Here is a 22,163-nt window from a genome sequence, read left to right on the forward strand (position 1 = left end):
ATCTTTTCGCCGCCCACAAAAATAGCTGAAATCTTAGCTGAATGCCTAATGGAAGGGAAAAAGTCGACGCACTATCTATACGCTGATATTGTAAGGGTAACTAAATAGGTGTCTATTCTGTATATACACCTGGAGCTACTTAGTAATCCTATCTCCCACTGAAGTTATTTCCATAGAACTTGTCCTCCTGGATCAAAATGTGTATGTTACCACTCAGAATCAGTCAAGTTCCCTTTGGGTGCTATTACCCCTCTGCTTTAGTCTCTCGCTCCCCAGGGCTACCGCAATTCTCAAGGAACTTTGTTTAAACTTGGCGAGGGCTCAGCTTAAATTTCCTTTGGGTTATGAACACAAGGCCCTGGTTTTCCTATGTTCTTCCAGCACCTCTGGCTCAGATGACGAGGTCTCCAAATCACTTTTCACATTAGTTGAAAAAAAAAAAAACTGGTGAAAAATAACAAATGCTTTCCCATTCTGCAAGTTGGCAGCTCTGTGAACATCTCTGATCCACCGAAGAACAAGTTAGGCTTGGATCCAACGTCAGTGGGAGTTGGATTGGGTATGCGGTCAGGTCAGATATTGGCCATATAAACTGCAGGTACCTTCACTTACGCTATATGCCCAGAGCTCAGAATATTGCCCTCCTGGCTGCACCTGAGTTTAGAGGGTGAGATGAACACTATGGGTCCGAGCTCAACGAGGAAGCTACTGGAGTCTGACAGAGACAGTGCAGCCCAAGCAGTGCCTGGCATTGGAAATGCCTCAGGTCACGCAGACAGGACAGAGTCATGAGGGTCTTACCTGACACTGAGTTCACGCTGCAGCAGTAACACAAAGACACAACGCAACCGGCATTAAGCATTGTCAAGCCCACGGGCATTTAGAGACAAAAAAAAGGGAAAAAATAGGAATATTTTCCTGCGTTCACATTTAGTCTTTCTCCCTCCACCCCACAATAACACCCCCCCCTCCAAAAAAAAACACCTCAGCATCCATAGGTTCTCCCAAAACAGCCGTCTGGGAAGGACCCGCATTTCTCACCCACTGTGAGGTTTATCTGAAAGAAAGTTTTGCTCTAATATGCTTTTCCTGAGGCCTGTTCCTGGAAGCAGCAGCTATCTCATCTCCATGGAAACCGGCCAGGTCTCAGACCCCAGCTATGAGTCAGTTCAGAGACTGCAAAACCACTTTCCATCTTGCTTTAGATACCAGTTCTTCTTCTGATACGACATCAGCGTTTCATACTTCTACAAGAAACCAGCTCCTATGGTTGGGTGGCAAGATGAAACCTGGATTTCACAACCTCTAGACCTGCCATTATTTCAACTCTACAAATAGGGCCGTTTGCAGCAAACCACAGGGACCTCCTTTTAACTAGGAGAGGAGACATTTTTAGAGGGACACACTCTAAGTAAGTGGTAACATATAGGAACAGTGTCTCCTTTATGGACTTGCTGGCCTGTGTGGTATTGCATGCAGTCTCATCCACTGAGCTTCCAGGCAGCAAGATGGCTGTAGCCGAGTGGGAGCTTAGAAAGGCCAACTGAAGTGGAGAATATTATTCCCAAGTGCATCTGACATCTGTGCGCATGTGCCCTTCTGGAGCGTAGCTATCTTGAAAAGCAAACAGATTCCAATGCTAAATCAAAGTGCAGAGAGACTTCTCCCCCTACCCGCAACATATCCCTGAGTTCACATACAAAAGCTATAAGAACCTAAGTGTTGTGGTGCTGAGATCACCAGTCTGCCCTTAATCTTCCCAGGGAAACTGAATTGCAGCACTCCGAGTACGGTACACAATCTCATACGCTGATCTGACACCCACTAGAGTGCTCAGACGGAACCCACCCTCCAGAGCTGTTACACTCCAGTTAAGGGATTCAAGATTTGTGAAAACTTATGGCTGAGGATGTGGAAATCGGAATCTGGATCCGACCTGGAGCCGGTCCAGACTAGTTCTCAGCTCTGAGGTTGAATCATGGTAGTTGGGCTGGATGCTGCTGAAAGGTCTCAGCTCCCAGGGGGCAGATCTCAGCTGTTTTCATGAGGCTTTGACCAACATGGGGGGCATCTGAACTGGATTTGAAAAACTGGCCTGTTCTGAGAGTTGTTCAGAGCCGGAAACCTAAGGGCTACACGTGCTTGGAGGGCAGGAACTGGTGGAAAAGAAAGGGCCAGAGCAAAGCACTGGAGGGAGAGGTCAGGGCCTGGTTTGTGCTCAACTCCCTGCGGCTGCTGAATTTCCTAGGCCTGCGGTTAGGAATACTGTACTGGGGAGGAAGCCTGTACAGTGGATTCGCTTCCTGGCAAACTCTCAGTTCCCAGCAAGAAGCTGCTATTATCCAAGAGTGCCCAGTAAGGGACAGGTAGGTTCCCGGGGCTGCAGGCACGGAAGGAAGCACTGGGATATGCTGTGCCGAGTCCAGGCCCAGGTCCAGGGCAGGGCACAGCCCAGAGGACGCAGGGAGAGGTGCCATGCAGCTCTGCGGGCCCCCAGCACCCTTGTGCAAAGCTCCAGCATCCAGGCTGCACCCTCTGCCTTCAGATTGTAGCATGCCACTGCACAGAGGCAGGCCTGGCAGCAGCGGGCACGTGGATGCACGGCTTGCTTTGCCCAGCAGTAGGGCTGGTGCGGTGGGGCGGAGAGGAGAGGGAGGCTGGAGAGGAGTTTATTTAGGAGATCAGGAATCTCTATTATCACCCCACTGCTCTCACATGCAGCAAATCCCTAGCCAAACAATACCCAGGCTAGGTGCTGGATGGTGTCATTAGCCACGCCACTGCCCCGGCTCTACCCAGGCAGTAAGCACCCATATTGCCACCTCCCTAAGGCCAGACTTTGAACTGGAGCTTCCCAGCAGAGCCCTTACCTCTTCCAGCTGGCTGTGGACATGCTGGACGATCAGGTCAATGGCCACCGTGTTCCCGCTACCTTCAGTGCGCCAAGAACGAGAGAGAGACAGGGTGAGTTATAGGGACTCAGCGTCACGTCAGCAGCACCCTCTCCGCTGCCTGCGACTCTGAAACACGGGAATGCTGGGTCCCTGTCTTCCCGGACCCAAACCGGTAACGCTGCTCCCTGCCGGTTCATCTCGTGGCAGGCCCAGGCTGTCAGCTGGGGTGAACTGAGGCAGACCCACCGACGGAACCAAAAACCACCCACCACACAGCAGCCCTGTTAGCTCTTTGGCAAGGCTTTGGCACAGCCAGCCAGCTCACCCCGGTGCCAACCCATGCCCACAGGGAGTTGCCAGGCCAATTAATCTTGATTGGGAGCCATCAAGAGCAGGGGCTTTTGGGATGGGCAGCAGGGTCATTCAGTGCCCTAGCTGTTGCCGCTGGGCAGCGTGCAGTTGGCATTGATGCCAGCTGGCGGGCAGAAGGGAATAGCCAGAGGCAGAGGGAGGAGGTGCGGGAGCTGGCGTTCGTACTGCTCTGCTAAGAGACAACAAGCCCAGGATTTCTCAGCGAGCCAACGTAATGAACGAGGAAAGAGGCCGGCGAGAAGCGAGCCGTGCTGGGTACCTCGGGGCACAACGATGTCGGCCAGCCGCATGGTGGGCTGGATGTACTGGTCGAAGGCGGGCTTCACAAACTTATTGTACTGCTTGATGACCCCCTCGATGTCCCGGCCACGCTCGCCGATGTCCCTGCGCAGGCGGCGCACCAGCCGGATGTCCGAGTCCGTGTCGACAAATATCTTCATGTCGAGAAGCTGAAAGGAGGCAGAATGCGCACACAGTGGGGGTGAAGCATCACTCACGCTGGACCCCTCCCACTGCGCTGCCTGGAGGAGGGGTTATCAGGGAGGGGAAGCCACAGGTGGAGACCTGCCAGTCAAACCAGCGAGAGGAAGGGGAACTCTCCCTCTGCTGTTAGCAGATCCCCGATCCCCCTGTTGCTGTCACAGGGCTGAGGGCCAGGTTCAAGCCCCTTGAAGGGAGCTGAAAATCACCTACTGGGATGTCATCGGCGTCCAAGCAGCCCTTGAAATCACAGCAGGGGAACTAAGATATGTCAGGGTAGTGCTTGGAGTCCTGCTGCACAACCTGTGTCATCATGACAGAGGAACAGTCCCCCGACCTCCGGTCTCACCCGGCAGAAGGGAATCCATCACAATCTCCTCTCCTAGCGTGCGTTTCCCCTACAGCTCAATGGGACCATCAGTGGGAGATTGTAATTTGCCTGGTAGCGAGGGTCTGCCACCGAAACGGGGCCCATGCAGCCAGAGTCGGTAATGGGTACAGGCACGAGAAGTTTGGTTCAAAGACCCATCAATGGGGGAGGGAAATTTTATACCTATTGTCACCCTTCTTTTGACACCAGTGTCAGCCCTCTGCTGAGCAACAGCAGATGTCAGGGCCTTGCAGCTCAGCTTCCCACTGGTATAAAAAATGTGGCATCTGAGTATATGTGTAACTTATATATAGACCAGTCCTGGAACAGAGGTGGTCAGCCAGCATGCAGGGAGCAACTCCACCTCAGGAGCTGATCTCAAACTGCTGCTTACACAACTTCCTCCCCAAGGACCACTTCCTCGATGCAGAACTGTGCCTAACAAAAAACCAACAACACAACACAAGATACGTCTTCCCAAGGCTAAACACTTGCTTGCACACTAAGGAAAATATCTTGGAAGACTCTGTATAATAGCTTCACCTGCCCAATTAATATTAAATATATTTAGGCATGGCAGAAGTTGCTTTTTTGGGCATAATTTTCCTGGGTACTATTGATGTTTATTTTTAAGCTTTATTTATTTTTATCTATTTAAATTTTCACAGTTGTGGGAACATACGGAGGGGTCAGATTAATTATTTAATGAGAGCAGATGTTGAGATTCAAAAAGTTAAAGCTTTATAACTATTAAACATGAACTGTCAACATCACATGTCAATACATACAAGGTAAATATCCTTAAATCCAACTCTTGTAAGTTCTCAGGAAGCATTTTTCACACTTTGTCCAGCTGTAAATTTCAATGATCACTGCTCGGAATATTTTGTGTATGTGTGTGTGGTGAAATCAACGTTCATTGATAAAAAATCTAATTCTTCCAAGCCTAAATCTATCCCTAACCTAATCGAATGAATGGGTGACAGCCTCTATATTGCGAAATTTGAATATAGCCCTCCCACCCACGCACCTTCAGAGACACCCATGAAGTGACTAGAAATCCAGGTCAACTGAGACGCTGTACTTCTCAAGCCAGAAGCCCAGTCAGGATGGGCCAACTTTTCATTCTCCAGGCAAAGGCCCAGTCCATAGTCTGCCTGTGGAACTCACTGCCACAAGAGGTCAGAGAGTCCAATATAGCAGCTGATTCTCTTCTTAAAGGGCTGGATAAACTTGTGCCCAACCTCAGGATCAGTAAGGTGGGGGAAGGGGTAATCCAAGTTAAACTTCAGGCACGCACTGCTCGTCATGGGTCAGGAAGGAATTCTGTCTATCCAGGTTCTTATTGGATCCTCTCAGCAAAGCCTCCGAGTGCCCTCCCTGTCTCCTCTGTACACAGCATTGTGGGACTCGCTAGGGCTCCTTCACCGTCCTGCAAAGAGTCAGGGATTGGCCAATTCCAGAGAAAGGACATCAGGCTTTATGGGCCTTCGGGGGTCTGATCTGTTGCACTGGATCCAACACAGCCTTAATCAGCCAGGTGCAATTCACACATCTATTCTCATGCCCGCGAGACCCATTCTGTTCTAATACTCACTTGTACTAGTAGATCCCACTCTTTTGGCGAGTGCTATTTCCCAAGCTTAAGGCTGGGGAGGAGATGACAGTGGCTAGTGGCAATGGCAGGGACTTATTAGGATGCGCCAGAATGTAACTCCTGGACATTGGCTGGCTAATGCCGGAAGTGGGCCAAACACAGCAGGTGGCCCATGGCTGCTCAAAGTCACAGTGCTGCCTTTAAGCAGGAAAAGCAAGAAGAGTCTATGCTCCTCTGCGGCTAAGGCTACACTTGGAGATAGGGGTGCGATTTCCAGCACCCGCAGACAGGTTCCTGCTACCTCCCATGAGCTAGCACGCTAAAAATAGTACTGTAACCACGGCAGTGAGTAGTGGCATAGACTAGCCGTAAACCTGCCCGACCCGCCACTCTCTGCTGCCTGTTCGACCCCAGATCCGCAGGCTGTAGCATGCTGGCTCGATGAAAGCTAGTGCAAATGTGGCTTTGTGAGCTGGGAATCCCACCCCTAACTCCAAGTGAGATTCACCCGGCTGACCACTGGATGTCATTATTGCTCTAGACAAGCCGATCGCGAGAGTGCATTGAGCAATAAAGCAAAGCTTCTGGACGAAAGCGGGCAGAGGCATTCGGGTTTGTACAGAGCTTGACCTCTCACGTTACATGTTTCACGTATTGCGTTAGTGCACATAAAAAATAAGGAACTCGCAGGCCTGGCAAGGATCAGATAAGCTTGCAGTTGCTGGACCAGCTCGTCCTAGCAAACGGACTGCAATGTGTAGAGACTAGGAGTACAGAATTGTGCCAGACTTAGTGGTGTTTTTGTGCAGCGGACAATTGCCACCAGGAATTAGATTGTAGCCACTCAACTCATTACACCTGGTACCAAATCACCAGCCTCCACATCTCTACAGATGGGTTAGAGCATTAGCCTGTGTTTTTCCCAACGTCCTTCAACTTGGCTTTGTAATCGTTGGCAGCTGAAGCCCATTGAGATCCTACAATAAACTCCCAAAGCTATCAGGAACAGATCTGCTGAAAGCATCTATCTCCCTGGCCCCAGATACTAGAGATCATTAGGGGAAAGATTCCACCTTCCCTTCCTCTCTACACTGTGCGTGTGGATGGAGAGGCGCACAGAACGGAATGCTCCCCTGCCGCTCCTACTTTCCCAGCCAGGACGCGAGACGAAGCTGTCAGACCCTCTTGGCTTTGCCTCTGCAGACCATCGTCCTTCTGAAGGACCCTTTCTCACCTCCAGGAGCTCCTTGTCCGCAAAAGCCATGATGCCTTCAAAGATAATCACGTTGGCGCCGTACAGAGTTTTCTGGGAGGAAACAGAAGGAAATCGGTCAAACCCAATGCAGTTAGAAAGAGAACGAGAGGAGAAAAATACTCCACTGGAGGGACAGATGATAAAGGAGCATGAAGTTCAGCATGACAGGAAGGATTTCAATGCCCCGGGACTCCAGGGTCAATTAAGGGTCATTGCTGGGCCCCAACGAATGGGTGCTGGAAAAGTGCCGCTGGGACAGCGGACATGACAAGGGCACCTCCCTTACAGTAGAAACTGCAATGGAAAAGACCAGCCTATGATCTATCTCAGAGGGTCCAGCCACAGACACCATCCCCAGAGAGAGGATGCATCAGACAAAGGGAGCAGCAGCCGGCCTCCCACATGTTTCCAGGCAAGAGATGAAGCTGCTTTTCAATTGATCTTCAAGCCAAGGAAGGAAGTCAAGAGCTCAGCCTGACTGGGGACTGAACAAGCCCATTACGGAGGAGGCTGTTCCTATTATTGCTTATGAATACCAGTCCTGAGATGGGCGACTCGCACGGCTTCCACTAAAGAGACGCTCTTTTCATTTCTCCTTGCCAGCGCTGGGAAATCACACCCACTCAGAGCCTTTCCATGTCAGATCTCTGCCCTCCTCCCTCAAGACTGCAGACATGATCCTCTCTGCAAGGAGGTCTGGACTGAATTCCCGTCAGACCTTCTCCGTGCTATTCCTCACATCGACGGCCGGGGTCAGTGTTGCATAATCTACGGCTCTCCCTATGTAAGGAGTTGAGAGACAAGTGCTCACGCACACCAGCTCCTGTCCCTGGGCAGCTGGGACTAGAGACCTGCTCTGTCGGCTCCAAAACCATGGGATTCTACCACTTGAGCTAGAGGGGAACTCCCTTTGCTGCCAGTAGCAGTAGATCCTTTATCTTCTGTTTGTCAGCCACCAGATGACAGCATCCCTCCCTCCCTTATACACACCAAGCCAGCCCATTTAGGGAGAGCACAATGCCACTGCTGGGTTCCTACCAAGCCAGGCACCAGAAATAGACACCATACTTCCCATACAGCAACGTGACCCCTAGGCAGGGATCTTGAGTTTTCAATCTATGGCGTTTGATAGGACTTTTAGACTGAAGATGAAGGTGCATTATCCCTCTTCCTAGCTCAACATAGCCCCTCCACCCCCAGCACACGAATCACCCTGCAACCCCCAGGCCCCATCAGTCCCTCTGTATCCTCGTACCCATTCCTTCTTCCGGCTGTGGCTGGTGAAGTCGTAGATGGGGATCGTTACACTCTTGCCTTGCTTGAGTTTCTTCAGGGTGGAGACGATCAAGTCAAAGTCGAAGGCGTCGGGGTGGTCGAAGTTGAAGTCGTTGCTGGCTGCCTTCTCCTGCTGCTGTTTGGTGAGCACCTACCCGAGACAAGAGGGCGCGAGGCAGGGTTCATTGCCACCCTGTCGAAGCAGAGAGCGGCACAGCCTCAGGATGCCGCAGCTGGGAGCCACCCGGGCTGCGCTACGGACAGTGCGCGGATGCACGTCCCTGACACGAGAGAGCAGCACGACAGCCCAAGTGTGAAGAATTGCCCTAGAGCCAGGGATTCCCTGGGTCTCCTACCCCGACAGGCAGAAGCAGCTTTGCTTTGGCATATGGGCTGCAGCGGGTGAGACCCCAGCCCTTTTATTTCTAAGGAAGAGGGAGGACGGACCAGTGGTTAGGGTGGCCCTTTCTTGGAGTCTGGATACACAGGGCTTGGGCAGATGGGGGAGGGGGGCAGCTCCTTGGACACTGACCCCTACCCCTGCGGCTGGGGAGCAATGGGGGAGTGCAGAGCTTCCTGCAGCGGGGGAGGTTCCCGGAGGTGGGTCTGAGCTGGCCCTGGGAGTGGCTTGTGGAAGAGGAAGTCCTTTTCCCCCTCCAGCCCAGCCAGGATGAGCAGCTGGAGCCCGGTGCAAAGCAGGAGCCCCTGGCTGGGGAGGCCCCAGCCCCACCCCTCCCCAGCTCCTGATGCAGCCAGGCCACAGACACACACTCAAAGGAGTCGCCTATCTCCCCCTGACCTGTTCTGCCAAGCACACCCCACTCAGCAGGACAGGGAGAGGACTCCAGAGCGGATAAACACGCTGGACCTGGGCTAAGGAGCTGGCAGCAGCTCACCTTGTAGAAAGAGTCCATGGAGAGCAGCACCACCCAGGGGACATCTAAAGCTTCGATGATCATTCTGGCCACGGTGGTCTTTCCAGAAGCACTGCCTCCTCCCAAGCCTGATGGGGGGAGAGAAAGGGAGAGTGACATGAAGCAAACATCTCGGCAGCCCGACCTTCCAACCTCAGTTAACACTGGCAGATCTCGCCTGGCTGCACTTGAAAAGTCAGGAGGGAACCTGTGGAAATCTACAGCACGTTACTTCCCATTCGCATAATTAAAAGTGCTGCGACGCCAAACGAATGATTCTGTAATTACAAGCAGCTGGGGATGGCGAAGGCCCTTCAGACAAGAATCATCAGGTTAGGAGGAGAGCCGGCATTCGAACCAGCCTGGAGAGAGTCCTGGTATCGGACACACATGACAGTAAAAAATAAACTCCTCCCGCAAGCACGAGGTGCCAACAGTGGGACATTGCTGAGGGAGAGATAGCACCCCTCCACCGGCCTGGCTATTTGGAGCATCGCTCACTATGTGTACACAGCAGCCAATGGCATCAGACCCTTATCTCGGTGGGATCTTTGGGCACCACCGTAATACAAACAGATACATCCAATGTCTGTCACTCTGCAACACACCACGGGGTGGGGGTGTCCCAAGTTCTAGGGTGCGTACACAGAGGATCACTCTGTGACCATAGTCACTGGTAGGACTACAGACCCACCCCACTCCCTTGCGGTCCTATATTTACAGATTCCAAAATCAGACAGAACCATTGGGATCATCTAGTCTGACCTCCTGTAGAACACAGGCCAGAGAATAATTCCTAGATCAGGGGTTGTCAACCTTGCAGAAGTGCTGTGCTGAGTCTTCATTTATTCTCTAATTTAAGGTTTCGCGTGACAGCAATGCATTTTAACGTTTTTAGAAGGTCTCCTTCTCTAAGTCTATAATATCTAACCTAACTATTGTGGTATGTCAAGTAAATAAGGTCTTTAAAATGTTTAAGAAGTGTCATTTAAAATTAAATTAAAATGCAGAGCCCCCCGGACCGGTGGCCAGGACCCGGGCAGTGTGAGTGCCACTGAAAATCAGCTCGCATGCCCCTTCGGCACACTTGCCACAGGTTGCCTACCCCTGCCCTACAGCATTGTAGCTTCCAGCTGCCCACGGAGAAAGATGAGGACCCTAACGGAGCAGTCGCTAAGACAGACTAATCAGAGGCACAACCCTCTCCCCTCCCGCATCAGTTTGAGAAGCTTAGAGGCCCAAGCTTGGGAACCAAGCTGGAGTCTCTGGCGTGGCAGCGAAGTGTGCTAGGGCGGTAGGAGCCATCTCAGAGGGTTGCACTGTTGCAAAGGACCCTATGCCAAGCATGTACCAAGATCCCTGCTATGGCAGCTGTGAGGGATGGTACAACCTGAAGGAACACACCCCACGCCAGCACTCAGCAGACAGCCTCTGAAGCCACCCTCCGGATGTTAACGCCCGACAGGTCTGGGCTCGGAAAGCTCCCAGCAGATGCCTTACCGATGACAAAGGCCTCTTTGGACTGCGTCCCGTGCTCGTTGTACCATGGCGGCCGCCCAGCTGTGTAGATCGTCCTTTTGCTTGTCCGCAGCAGGGGCGGCTCAGATTTGCACTGGCTGGTGGTCCGTTTTCGGGGCGGCCTCGTGGCACCCACCGCAGGGTACAGTCTGTCTAAGGAGTCCGCTCCGCTGGTGCTAGGAGACGAGAAGAAGAAGAAACCTGGTCATCTGGGGCAACATTCGCAGCGGGGGCCCCCCCATCTGTGAGGGCATCCCCTCGGGAGCCGTGTAGGGGGGGCTGAAACTGACACACTGACCCAAAAAAACAGGCCAGAGGGATTAACAATAAACCGTGTTCTCCTGAACTCGCCCAGGCGAAGGAACACAGCTGGGTTAATGACGAACCCTCCTCTCCCAGCCATTGTGCCATCTCTGCAGTGGATTCTGCAGTGGTTCTTTGCACTGCCAGTGGGATGGAACAGACCCCGCAGGGTGGAGGCCAGAGGAGGGTCGTGCCCAAAGCACTGCATTAACCCACTGCCTAAGGGCACTCCTGGGTCTGACAGGCTTAAGAAAGAGGCCATTTGGTAACAGGAAGTTGCCCCAAGTTCTGGCCCTGACTAGGGCCATCAGCAGCAAGCTGCTATTCAGGGAAAATCTCTAGTGGATAGAAGGACCTGGAGCTCAAGACCCCGGGCTCTCTTCCAGGCTGTGCCGGGCTTCTTGTGTGACCTCAAGCCAGTCGCTCAACCATTACGTGCCTCAGTTTGCCCATGTGTAAAAACTTGCCTGCAAGTACCTCACCCAGGGGGAAGTTTGCTGGTGAAAGCTTCTGAGATCCTCCCTGGCAAAGGGGCTACAAAAGCACATAGCATTGGGAAGTGCCATGATGGACAGAGTCTCCTCTCGAAAGCTCCCTCAGCAAGCAGTGAACTCTGTGTTATCCACATGCCAGGGTAAGAACGTCTCTGTTCTTTAGCCGGGCCTGGCCTGAAGCAGCCCAGACGTGTTTACACAACTGTGGAGAACACACAAGCGTCTATATGAGGCCACGAACTCCCACTCCTTAACACACACCTCTTCAAGCAATATCTCCTCCCTCCCCCACCCCCATTACCCAAACTGCCCCCCCACTGGCCTGCCCTGAACAGCCCCCTCGAGTCTCAGCTCTCTCTCTCTCCAGGGCAGGGAATGAGTGCCCAGCTGCAGAAAGTCAGAGGATCTGTATTTAATAATGATTATTCTCTGCCTTTCAGTAGAACCTAGAGGTCCCACAAGCAGGGCTCTCCAGTGTCTGGTGCTGTACACACATGGAACAAAAACCAGTCCCTGCCCCGAAGAGATTACAATCCACATCATACCAACACGTGGCAAACCCCTGGGCCAGCAGACACCACAGCCACACACCCACCTGAGAAGGCAGAGGGGTTCATGGGGATAAAAAGAAAAATTACCCATATAAAGGGATCAAAAATAGCCAGGCACAGACAGGAGCCTCCCCCACCGCCCTTCCCTGATAGCAGGGTTGTATTTGCCTTGCAGTGGCTGTCTGGCTGCAGGCAGTGCATTTCCAGTCCTTCTGGCCTCACAGCAGAAGGGGGATGCAGGCAATTGTAATACAAGCACACGAGCCCCTGGGGAGGGGTGCGCGAGAGGTGGGTGCATGAGTGTGCCCTGTGCTGCGCTGCTAAGCGTCTCCTCTCATCAGCTGCTGCAGCAGGAGGGCGGGGGACCAACCTCCTGGCCAGGTCCGTTCGTGCTTGGCAGCCCCACGGCAGAGGCTCCGAGTGGTGCTAGGTGGCCCCCGGCCAGGAGATAAGCTGCAGCCGGTGCTGCCAGGTCAACGTGCCCGGGATGGAACAGATTATTTATCTCAGCTCCTGCCGACTCTGGCCTCCCTGCTCCTCGCGCTTTCCATTTCCGAGGCTTGGGGGTGGGGGGAGCTTTCCTCCGTCTTAAGCACACGTGAGGGGATAACGACGGCACCAGCAGGTGCTGCCTGGGCAGGGAAGCAGGCTTAGCACCGCCTGCCCCCGTCTTCTGGGGCCCAGTGGAGAAAGACCCGAGCTGGCGCGGGAACAGCAGAAAGTGAGGGTCGCTGGCAGAGCGCTATTACTCTGGCTCCTACCTAGGATCCAAGCTACTCCTGAGACCCCTGCCCATACGAAAGGGTCAGGGGTCCTATCAGCCTACCCCCTACAGGCCCCCCTCCCACCTGCAGAGAGCAAGGAGGCCCTGACACTGCTCCCCCCTCGTTGGGGGCCCCATCCAAGAGGCCAGCTGCAGAGCCATCACCCTCGCAGAGCAAATTGGCAAGCGTCACCAACCATTTTTAGATCAAGATTCGGTGTTTTTCTAAAAGATCTGCTCTAACGCAAAGAGGAATTATCCCGGGGACCTCCTATGGCCAGAGTTATCCAGGCGGTCAGACCGGATGGTCACAATAGTCCCTTCTGGCCTAGGCAGGTGGGGCACTAGCAGATAAGAGGGGCACCGAAGGCTGGACGGACACCACTTCCTTTTTGTCTTGGAACACCACTCTTTGCAGGACAAGCCCGTCACGGGGCCACCCACTGCTCTTTGCAGGACAGACATGTCAATGGGCCACCCACCGCTCTTTGCAGGACAAGCCCGTCACGGGGCCACCCAGGTCTGTCAGTAGGGCACAGAAGGAACTGGAGACAAAGAGATGCTTTGGACATCAAGCGCCTCACCCCCACCCCACTTCCTGACCCCAGCTGATTTGCTGAAGGGGCCAAAGCCTGGGAGAAAACAGCCAGGCCACAAAGGCAGGCAGAGGAAATCACTCTGTGCAGGACAGGAAATCTGGCGATCCCCCCTTGCTATGTTCACTGTGCGGGGGGGACCCTCCCATTTATTTCCAGGGGCTCGCCCCGCAGCATGATTTCAGTGCCATTCTATGCTGTACTCTCTTTAAGAAGCGAGATGGGGAGCAGGGGGCTGGGAGCGGTGGAAAAGGTGTGTGTTTGCAGCCAAGTGAGTTCAGAGGGGCAGCGGAGTCACACAGGCTGAACGGGCTCCTGGAAGTTGGAGCAGCTCCCGGCCCTCTGCGGACTCACTCCAAACCCTTTTGGTCTCTGACCAGCTCTGGCTGTAACCTTTCAAACCCTGCTTGAGAGGCTCAGCAGCAGGCAACCTGCCAAGGGATTAGGGAGATCATCTACCTGGCCTGGAATTTAACAACATGCCAGCCTCCGTCTCCCAGTGAAACTCATGCCCGGCTGCAGAGGAGATGAGCTCTCAGCCTTCACTAATCTCACAGCATGCAGGCGCCCACCACCCACACGGAGCTGTTTGTGATGGTGGTGACAAGTTTCTTTCTTTCCTATTGGCTTGATGGCCCTTTCCCCCCCTCCGCCACTACCTTTGGGTTTCTTCCCCACCTAGCAAACATCAATCCCCTCCCCAGCCCCCAGGGTCTGAATGGAGCAGAAACGGGACCATCTCGCCTTTACCAACTTCTGCTTCTTCCGACGGTAACAGCACGAGCCCTGCAGCCCCAATTGTGGCAGTCGGGGTCTGATGGACAAGGCACAGTAGCTGCTGCAGATCCAACATGAAGAGCATGATCCTTTGAGTCCAACACCCAGGGACTGGCTTGAGGGTTTTTATATTTCTTGGCTACTCAACGGTAAGTTTTTATGGGTTTTTTTTTAAAAGCTTTTTCCCCCCAACCTGCTTATAACAATTTAAAACCTGGTCAAAGCTTGGTCTGAAAACCCTCAGCAAAAGGACAACTGGAAGTTTAAATGTTCAAAGCACCTGCTGCAGCTACGCAGAACAAACAGTGAAGAGGTGTAAATCTTGGTCTCTCAGCTAGCAGGAGAAGGGGTTGGTGGGCCAGGCAAAGGACCAGGAATCAAGCAATCTAGGTTCAGTTCCCAGCTCCATCATGGATTCCCTGCATGATCCTGAGTGACTCATGGAGCCTTTCTGGGCCTCAGATAACAGCTGTCTTTCCTTTTCTCTGGTTCTTCTATTTAGGTCACATCTAACCAGAGGATGTGGGCAGCCCCTGCCTCTCCTTTACTTTAGTGGAGTTGCATCCAGGTGCAGGGATCTGACTACACAGCAACATCCATGACAGAGAATTAAACAGCATGATCAAACAGGTGAAGCCGACAGGGAATGTCCACTGGACTGTATCATCTCAAAGGGCTCCTTCCCACACAGAGAAAGTGGGAAAGCACGGCCAGATAGCCTGGGTATTTTGTTCTGCTCTCCCTTGGGGGACCCTGCAGCAGCAATTAACAGCGCCCGTTATTCCCCGAGCGGTGCTGACACCCGAGAAGGATGCTGCTGCGTAGACAAAGACGTTCCAGCTCGATAAAAGCAAAGATGACAAAGATGCAATTGTTATTTACCGGGGAAGAAAAAATGTTTGTTTCATCTGCATTCCAAACGCAGCTCCCTGGGTGGGGACTGATAGCTCATTGAAGCGTCTGAGCGAGTTTTACCGATGGAGGACACAGGGATCCTGTCTACCAGAGCCCTTCTCACTCTCGTTTTCCTAGCCGCATCAGCGATACCATTGTGAGACGAGTGGGCGACCTCAGCTGGGCTCTGGGCAGTGCAGGGCTCCCAGGGCAGGATGGGATTCAGTAAGCAGGGCAGAGATTGTCTCATCCTCAGCGGTGGTGTTCGTCCTGCGGGCGTCTCCTGCATAGCTCAGGTCTGAGGCCCTGCCCGAGACCTCACATGCACAGCAGGGGCAAGATCACACCATATGGAGGGCACCATTTTGAGCCTGAGCAGCACTGAAGACGGAGCAGCTGACACCCAGTGAGTTGGATCCAGCTTTTAGGGGGCCCTTCGCTGCCTTGGGACCCCTGCAATTGGGGCAGATTCCCAACACCACAACTGCTCCTACTCTTTCAAACCAACATGAGCCCAGCACAGTGGATCCCCTGTCCCCGACTCCAATCTCGAGGTGCTACCCTACTACAAATATAAACTAGGGGCAGGAGCCAGGATCTCTCAAGTTCTGCTTTGCCTCTGCCTTTGGCTCAGTCAGCTCCAGTGGGCCCAGACTTTCAGAGGTGGCTTCTAATTTTGGATGTCCAACACGAGACACCAGCAGGCTGATTTCCCAGAAGGGCCAACTTCCCGCAGCTCTCACCAACTTCAGCTGGCGTTGCACATACTCGGCTCCTCTGAAAATCTGACCCCAGGTGGTTCAAACCACGTCCAGAATTAGAGGCGACACTTTGAAAGTTGAAACCTCCATTTTGTTGTGCCTCTGATTCCTCATCTATAACACACACTCCACCATGGCCCCACCTTCCAGGATGCTGTGCTGATTAACATTTGTACAGCACTTGAGCTTGTGAAGTACTGTACAATCCCACTGGTTACCCAGCTGCAGTGCTCCAGCAGTGAGACCCACTGGGACCTTTTCTAACTTCCGTTGCCATGGGATGCATAAAGATATGCGAGGGAAAAAGATGACTTAGACATTTCCGTTCATGAGAAGCAGAACCATCATCTTGAAGGGCCCCTTGGAAGAACCCTTCTTAGATCCAGCTGAGAATTTTCATCCTATTCCAAGAGTTCATTTGTTATTTGCTACATATTTTTGCCTCCAAGTAGCCTTGCAGTTTAACACAATCCCATAATCCAGGTATTAAGTGAACATATGTTTATTTGTTTCAGCTGTTTTGGAGTCCAACAAAGATCATGAAACAGAAACTAATGTTGCACTTCAACTTTTTTTACTGCTGTATTTTGTTGCTGTATTTTCTGATAGTGCACCAGAATTCTTCTGTTCGGTCCATGTAATGGCAATTCCCATATATAGTTCCTAGACAGGTTTTTTTCGTTGGCTCCAATCTCTTTTTTTAGTTCACAGTGTCAATGACCAAGTGGTTATAATTAAGGCTGCGTGTTTTCTGTGACTTCTGCAGTGGCTGGTGCTGGCTCAGGGGCTGCCCGAGCTGGGCAGCCCCTGGGCCAGCAGTAGCAGTTTGGGTGTAGGAGGAGCCTCATGGCTGGGGTAGGGGTGCGGGGGAGGGGGTCTGCTTACTGGGGGGGGGCAGTCCCTGGCTCCCACAGGCATGTCCCTGCAGCTCCTAGGCAGAGGGGCTGGGGGGCTTCATGCACTGCCCGCATGCTCCACCCCCTGTGGTTCTCCGCCAATGGGAGCTGCACCTGCAGAGCCGGTGCTTGTCGCAGGAGCAGCGCGTGGCCCCTCCCCCTAGGAGCAGAGACACGGAGCTGAGTAGGGAGCCTGTGAGCCCCACGAACCCTTCCCTCCCACCAGCGGGGGGCTCCCCCAAGAGCAGCTGCAGCCCCTTGGCCCAAGTTTTAGTTAGGGATATATAGTAAAAGTCATGGACAGGTCACAGGCTGTGAATATTTGTTTACTGTCTGTGACTTGTCCATGACTTTTACTAAAAATATCCACGACTAAAACGTAGCTTTACTTATAATGCAATCTTGCCTGCTTAGATTGTAAGGGGTTTGCAGAAGGGACAGTCTCACCATGTGCATATGGCATTCACATAGAATTATAATGCTTCATCTCGCAGTAATGCTTAGGACACTAGTCACAGAACGGGAGCCCAGCGTGCTAGGTGCTGTACAAACACAGAACAAATGATGGTTCCCTGCCTCAAAGAGCAAATAATCTAAGTGGGGCCCTGATCTCTGTTGGCTGTAACATGAAACAGCCTTAAACATGGGCATTTAGCACACACAATCCTGCCCCTTAGGCAAGGGGGCTACAGTCAGCTCTGGGTTAATGGCCCAAGGCCACATGGATAGGTATTTGTAAAAAGAAAATTTGTATTTTGTACTAGGAAGAAGAAATTGGGCCTTGAGCTTTCTGGAGAGAGTTAAAATAATTTGATTCAGAATGATCACTTGCTTGGCTTACGTTGCTGGAAGTTGGAATTACAACGAGGAGGCCGTATGAAAGGACTGCCCGCTCTGGGACTTTCAGCGGAGCACTCTAGCATTGCTCAGGTGCTTTGTGGGGTGTGACAGGTCATCAGAAAGCATTTCAAAGCCTTCGGGACACTATAGCATCATTCAGTTCTAAAGCCATCTCCTGTTGTCTGGGTACCGCACCTCGCCCAACAGGGTCCTGCTCTGCAACTGAGACCAGGTAATCCCCCCCAGAACTGATCCCCGACTCGTAGATCCTGAAACAGGCACAAAGTGAAGCCCATTTGGCTCACCAACAACAATGAAAGCCGAACGTTAATGCCGCCTCCTCGACACGAAGGGGATCAGTCCTGGTCGTAGATTTCTCCACACGGTTCCATGGGTAACGTTCCGAAAAGTAACTAAGTGACCTCGGAGCCGAAGTCTTGTTGAAAACCAGCAGGACTCAGGCTTCGTCATAACATTTCAAAAGCACTAGGGGATGGAATCCTGGCTCCACCCATGTCAATGGGACTTTCGCCAGTGGCTTCAACAGAGCCAGAACTTCAGCCTATATCTGAAGCACAATGGTCAGGAGAATGGAAGAGACCAGAAATGATCCTTACACTGTCTCCCCTGTTGGTCTTCAGCTTAGACCTCAAAGAAGGGCTCTGATACATCAGGGATACCCTCCCACTTCAGTGGCTCCCCAGCTCGGGCCTTCTCATTGCTATTCCCAAAGGAGGGGAGTGGAGACACACCAGGGACAAGTAACCCCTCTTCTTCCTCGGCTGCTCCCTAAGGTATAGCCTGGTGGGACATGCCCCCTCTGCAGGAGCACGTTTCCAGTGAAGTCAGTCCAGGAAACCACCGGGGAACAACACATCCCACCATGGTATGTTGTATTGGGTGGGACAGGGAGAATGAATTTTCAGTTAAGAACAAAGTGTCATTTCAGCCCAAAAACACTACAAGAGTTTAATACGAGGAAGGCTGGGTGCCTCCCAAATGTATCTGGGTACAGCATAGTGTTGCCTAGTGGCTCATGCACTGGACTGGGACTCAGGAGACCAACAATGTTCTGTTCCTGCTGGGAGACCTTGGACAAGTCACTTCCTCTCTCCATGCCTCATGGTCCCCATCTGTAAAATGGGAGAATGATACTGACACCCCCTGCTCCCCCACCATCAAACACTTTGAGATCTGTGATGAGAAGAGCTGGGTGTTAACAGTGTGAAATTATTATTCGCTGCTGGTTAGACAGAGAAGTTTCCTCTCCTTCCTTGCTGCCCTTTGCTCCATCCCCTCCCACTCAGAGACACGCGGATTCTGGATAAGCCAGGGAAGTATTATTTCAGCTTTTAACATTAAACCCGACCAGATGAAGGACAGAGACACGCTTTGGCTACATAGCCCTGGACACTCATCACAACACTCCCAACCTCACAAAATTCTCTTGTGTCTCTGCAGATTCCTCCTGATTCTCAGCCACAATCTTTCCTCCAAAAAGGACTCCAGATTAAATCCTTCCCATCTAATTCCACTTGCCCTGACCGGGGGAGGGGCGGAGCAAACTCCAGGGATAATTCCGGTTCCTTGACCAGTGTGAAACACCAGTGAATTCGTTCCCCAGTGTCCCAGAGAGCTGTCCGTTAATCCTGGAGAGTAAATAGACTGCACTCCTGTTGGTGACTGATATGTTAGCCCCAGTCTCTCTGCTGCAAAATGGGAATTAGTTGTGCAGATTAATATTGGCACAAACTAAGGTAGCTTTTCTTTGTCACTCAATTTACCCATCATACAGGCGAGAGAGGAGACGGATGCTTCCAATTTTAGTTCAGACTTTGCCCCTAGTCTCAGGTAGTCCTGGGGATGCCCCCCTTTTAAAGTTCAGTTCCTTCCATCCCAATGCATTCTGTGCGCCAAACTGCCATCTATTGGCTTTAGGACCAGCTGGCATCATGGACAGGATCAGACAGGTTGAGAGGCCAAAGAGAAGACACCCCCCCACACACATGAGGGTCGGGTCATCTAAAAAGGCAGCAGATTTCATTTTCAGCAGGAAAAAGAGTTCACACACTTCCCAAACACTCCCAACTCTGAATAAAAAAAGTCACAGTTCCTCCTTCCCCGTAACAGCCAGGAAAGGGAAAGAGTGAGTTAAAGGGGATCCCACTCCTGTGTGCAATATGCTAACCCTAACCATTGAGCCTGACTCTCTTCCCAACTATTCCTCCCCCTCCCCGGCCCAACCACCACCACCACCCCTAAACCCTGCAGCAAGAGGAGCTGTTTTGCCCAGGTTTCATCCTGTGTCCTGGGCGAAGCTGCTTTCTCTCCCAACTGCTGTCTCCAATGTCCCAGCCCTCTGACAAGCAGCCACAGGGCTCTTGGGTCTGGAGGTGCTAAGAGTTCATTCGCAGGGAAACAGGGATTTAAAAAAAAACAACAACAAGCAAACTCTGACACTCACCTGCCTTCAGCCCCGAGGGCCCAGCAGCCAGATATCCCGACACCCGCATACATCGGGGGGCTGCTCATTTCACCCAGCTGCAGTAGAATCTGGGTCTAGTGAGGGGTAAGGGGGTGGGTGAGTTTCAGGAGTTTAGAGAGAGAGGGAAAGTGTGTGTGTGTGTGTGTGTGTGTGTGTGTGTGTGTGGCTGGCCTGTCACAGGGCCACCTGCATGGCACTAGCATTGTAACAGGGCTGCCATGTGAATGAAGCACTCTGGAGAAATGACACCAGCGTAGTCCTGCGTGGGGCTATTCCCTACCCCCAGAGAGCCTGTGGGGCTGGAGGAAGGGTTTCAGACCCCCAGCATAGTTTGCTTTGCAATCCTAGGGTTCTGGGGTGTTAGTGAAGGGCTGGGCAAGGAAGACAGAGGGAGGAGAGAAAGAGGCAGCAGCAGAGTCCTGGAGCGGCCAACACGTCTAGGAAGAGGATCGCTTATCCTAGAGATTATGTTCATTACCTGATATTAATAGCATGGACTTTGTTAAAAAAAAAGAACGCAGCAGCAGCAGCACCTCCTCTTCCCCTCCCCTCACTCCGACAGGGCTCGCTCACCTGCTGCTGACATTCAGAGTCCGGGCTCGCTGGGGGGAGCAGCAAGGATGCCCCACTGCTGGCGTAAGTGATGGGCCTGTCTCACCGACTCCCCCATCCAAGTAATTGTAGCAGTGTCGGGATAAAGGGAGCTGCAGCTGGGGCTGGGGGGGAGCCAGAGTCCTTCAGAATGGATCAGAGCAAGCAGATTAGCAGGCCCATTCCATAGTCTCCTCCGAGGGATGTAGCAGATATTAGCCGAATACCCAAACAAGAGCCAGTGAGACTCTCTCTGTCCTAAGCAGCCCATCGCCAGAAGCTGAGCCGGGGTATTAATACTGTCCTGGCTTTCCTGGGGCAGACCCCAGCTCTGCAGGGGAAGGAGCCAGGAGCCTCCTGGCTTTTGGCTACAAATTCAAATTCACTCTGAGCAGGGAAGTTCTGAAGCGCTCGCGACCGAGCGGGTTGCTGGAGGTGGCTCTGCAGCTGCAGAGCTCTCCTGATATCCCCTGGGCTGCTTCCAGCCCCAGCACAAACAAGTCTGTGAAACTCAATACCCCCAGCCATGGGTAACCACGCAAACAAGACACCCCTTCACCCCATGCACAAGGACGCTGCATTCTGCGCTCTCAGCCGTCCTGCTGCCAGGTGCTTTCTGCCAGCCCTGCCACTTCGGCAGCAATTTTCCACCCGCTGCTCCTCTCCCAGCTTAACACGTCCTTCCAGCAGAGAGAACAACACGGGACGCAGCTGCACATGGGGAAAGGCAGGGAGCTTGGCATGGCGCCACGTGGCTGGACCTGGGGATATACCTGACTACCAGCAGGTGCCCATGGGCAGCCAGGCATGAATGAGCGCCGGAGTACAGGAAGAAGGGACTTGGCAAACTGAACGCAGGGAGTGAGGGGAAGGGTCAAGGGGGCAGGATTCTAGGCAAAGGACCACAGATGGGCTGGTACAGCAGAGCTGGTAAGGAGTAGGGGACTAGGAGCATCAGGTCAGCTCCCAGACTACTGCACTGGGCAGCACAGCATGGGGAGGAGGTGACCAGACAACTTTTGTGAGTGACCTTTAAAGGCCGTTAACGCATGTCTCTGGGCGGGTTTCCTTTGCTGAGGCAGGTACAACACTTCAGGGATCTGATTTTCAGGAACCACAACCCTAACTGGTCAACATAAGCTGCGGGGTCTGAAAGCCGAACTCCAACCGCCTCTGATATTTAAACACTCAGCAGCCTGTTGCGCTGACCTCTGGAGACAAAGGCCCAACTCTGAAATAAACAGGACGGCGCACGTGAGTGGGTGAATGGGATTTCGGGGCACTGGGATCCTAGTCTAGTATGGGGCACACATAACGTTAGCACCAATGCACAACAGCTAGATTAACAGAAGAGAATGTTACCCCGAAACATGTTATCAAATCACTAACGCTTGGACCAATGAGGATGTGTAAAGAAACAGGCGAAAAGAAACTGCTCCAAACCCCTGCTTGAAATAAATAGTGGAACTGCGACACAGGGCCACAGGGAAGGGAATTCAAAGGGAAAGCTGACAATGCATCCCTAACTGGAGCCATT

At 52.6% G+C, this 22,163-nt stretch overlaps 1 protein-coding gene across 7 annotated transcripts in view; it reads right to left on the minus strand.

Annotated features, from left to right (window-relative positions):
- UCKL1 (uridine-cytidine kinase 1 like 1) overlaps nt 1-22,163 on the minus strand; it is a 41,591-nt gene that overhangs the window by 13,463 nt on the left and 5,965 nt on the right. Inside the window, exons 1-9 of one of the 7 annotated variants that reach the window (XM_030533832.1) lie at nt 21,657-21,844; nt 20,015-20,109; nt 11,456-11,674; nt 10,658-10,851; nt 9,140-9,246; nt 8,224-8,394; nt 6,948-7,019; nt 3,526-3,715; nt 2,871-2,932 (exon numbers count right to left, since the gene is read on the minus strand). In XM_030533832.1, coding sequence (XP_030389692.1) covers nt 2,871-2,932; nt 3,526-3,715; nt 6,948-7,019; nt 8,224-8,394; nt 9,140-9,246; nt 10,658-10,851; nt 11,456-11,544 — 885 coding nt within the window. In that variant the 5' untranslated portion in view covers nt 11,545-11,674; nt 20,015-20,109; nt 21,657-21,844. Of the gene's footprint in view, nt 1-801; nt 819-2,870; nt 2,933-3,525; nt 3,716-6,947; nt 7,020-8,223; nt 8,395-9,139; nt 9,247-10,657; nt 10,852-11,455; nt 11,675-20,014; nt 20,110-20,608; nt 21,136-21,656; nt 21,845-22,163 lie in introns of those variants that run through there. The other 6 variants (XM_030533834.1, XM_030533838.1, XM_030533837.1 and 3 more) reach the window with 6 other exon arrangements.

Source organism: Gopherus evgoodei, chromosome 14 (genome assembly GCF_007399415.2).
Source record: "Gopherus evgoodei ecotype Sinaloan lineage chromosome 14, rGopEvg1_v1.p, whole genome shotgun sequence".
In the NCBI taxonomy this organism is placed as follows: Eukaryota; Metazoa; Chordata; order Testudines; family Testudinidae; genus Gopherus; species Gopherus evgoodei.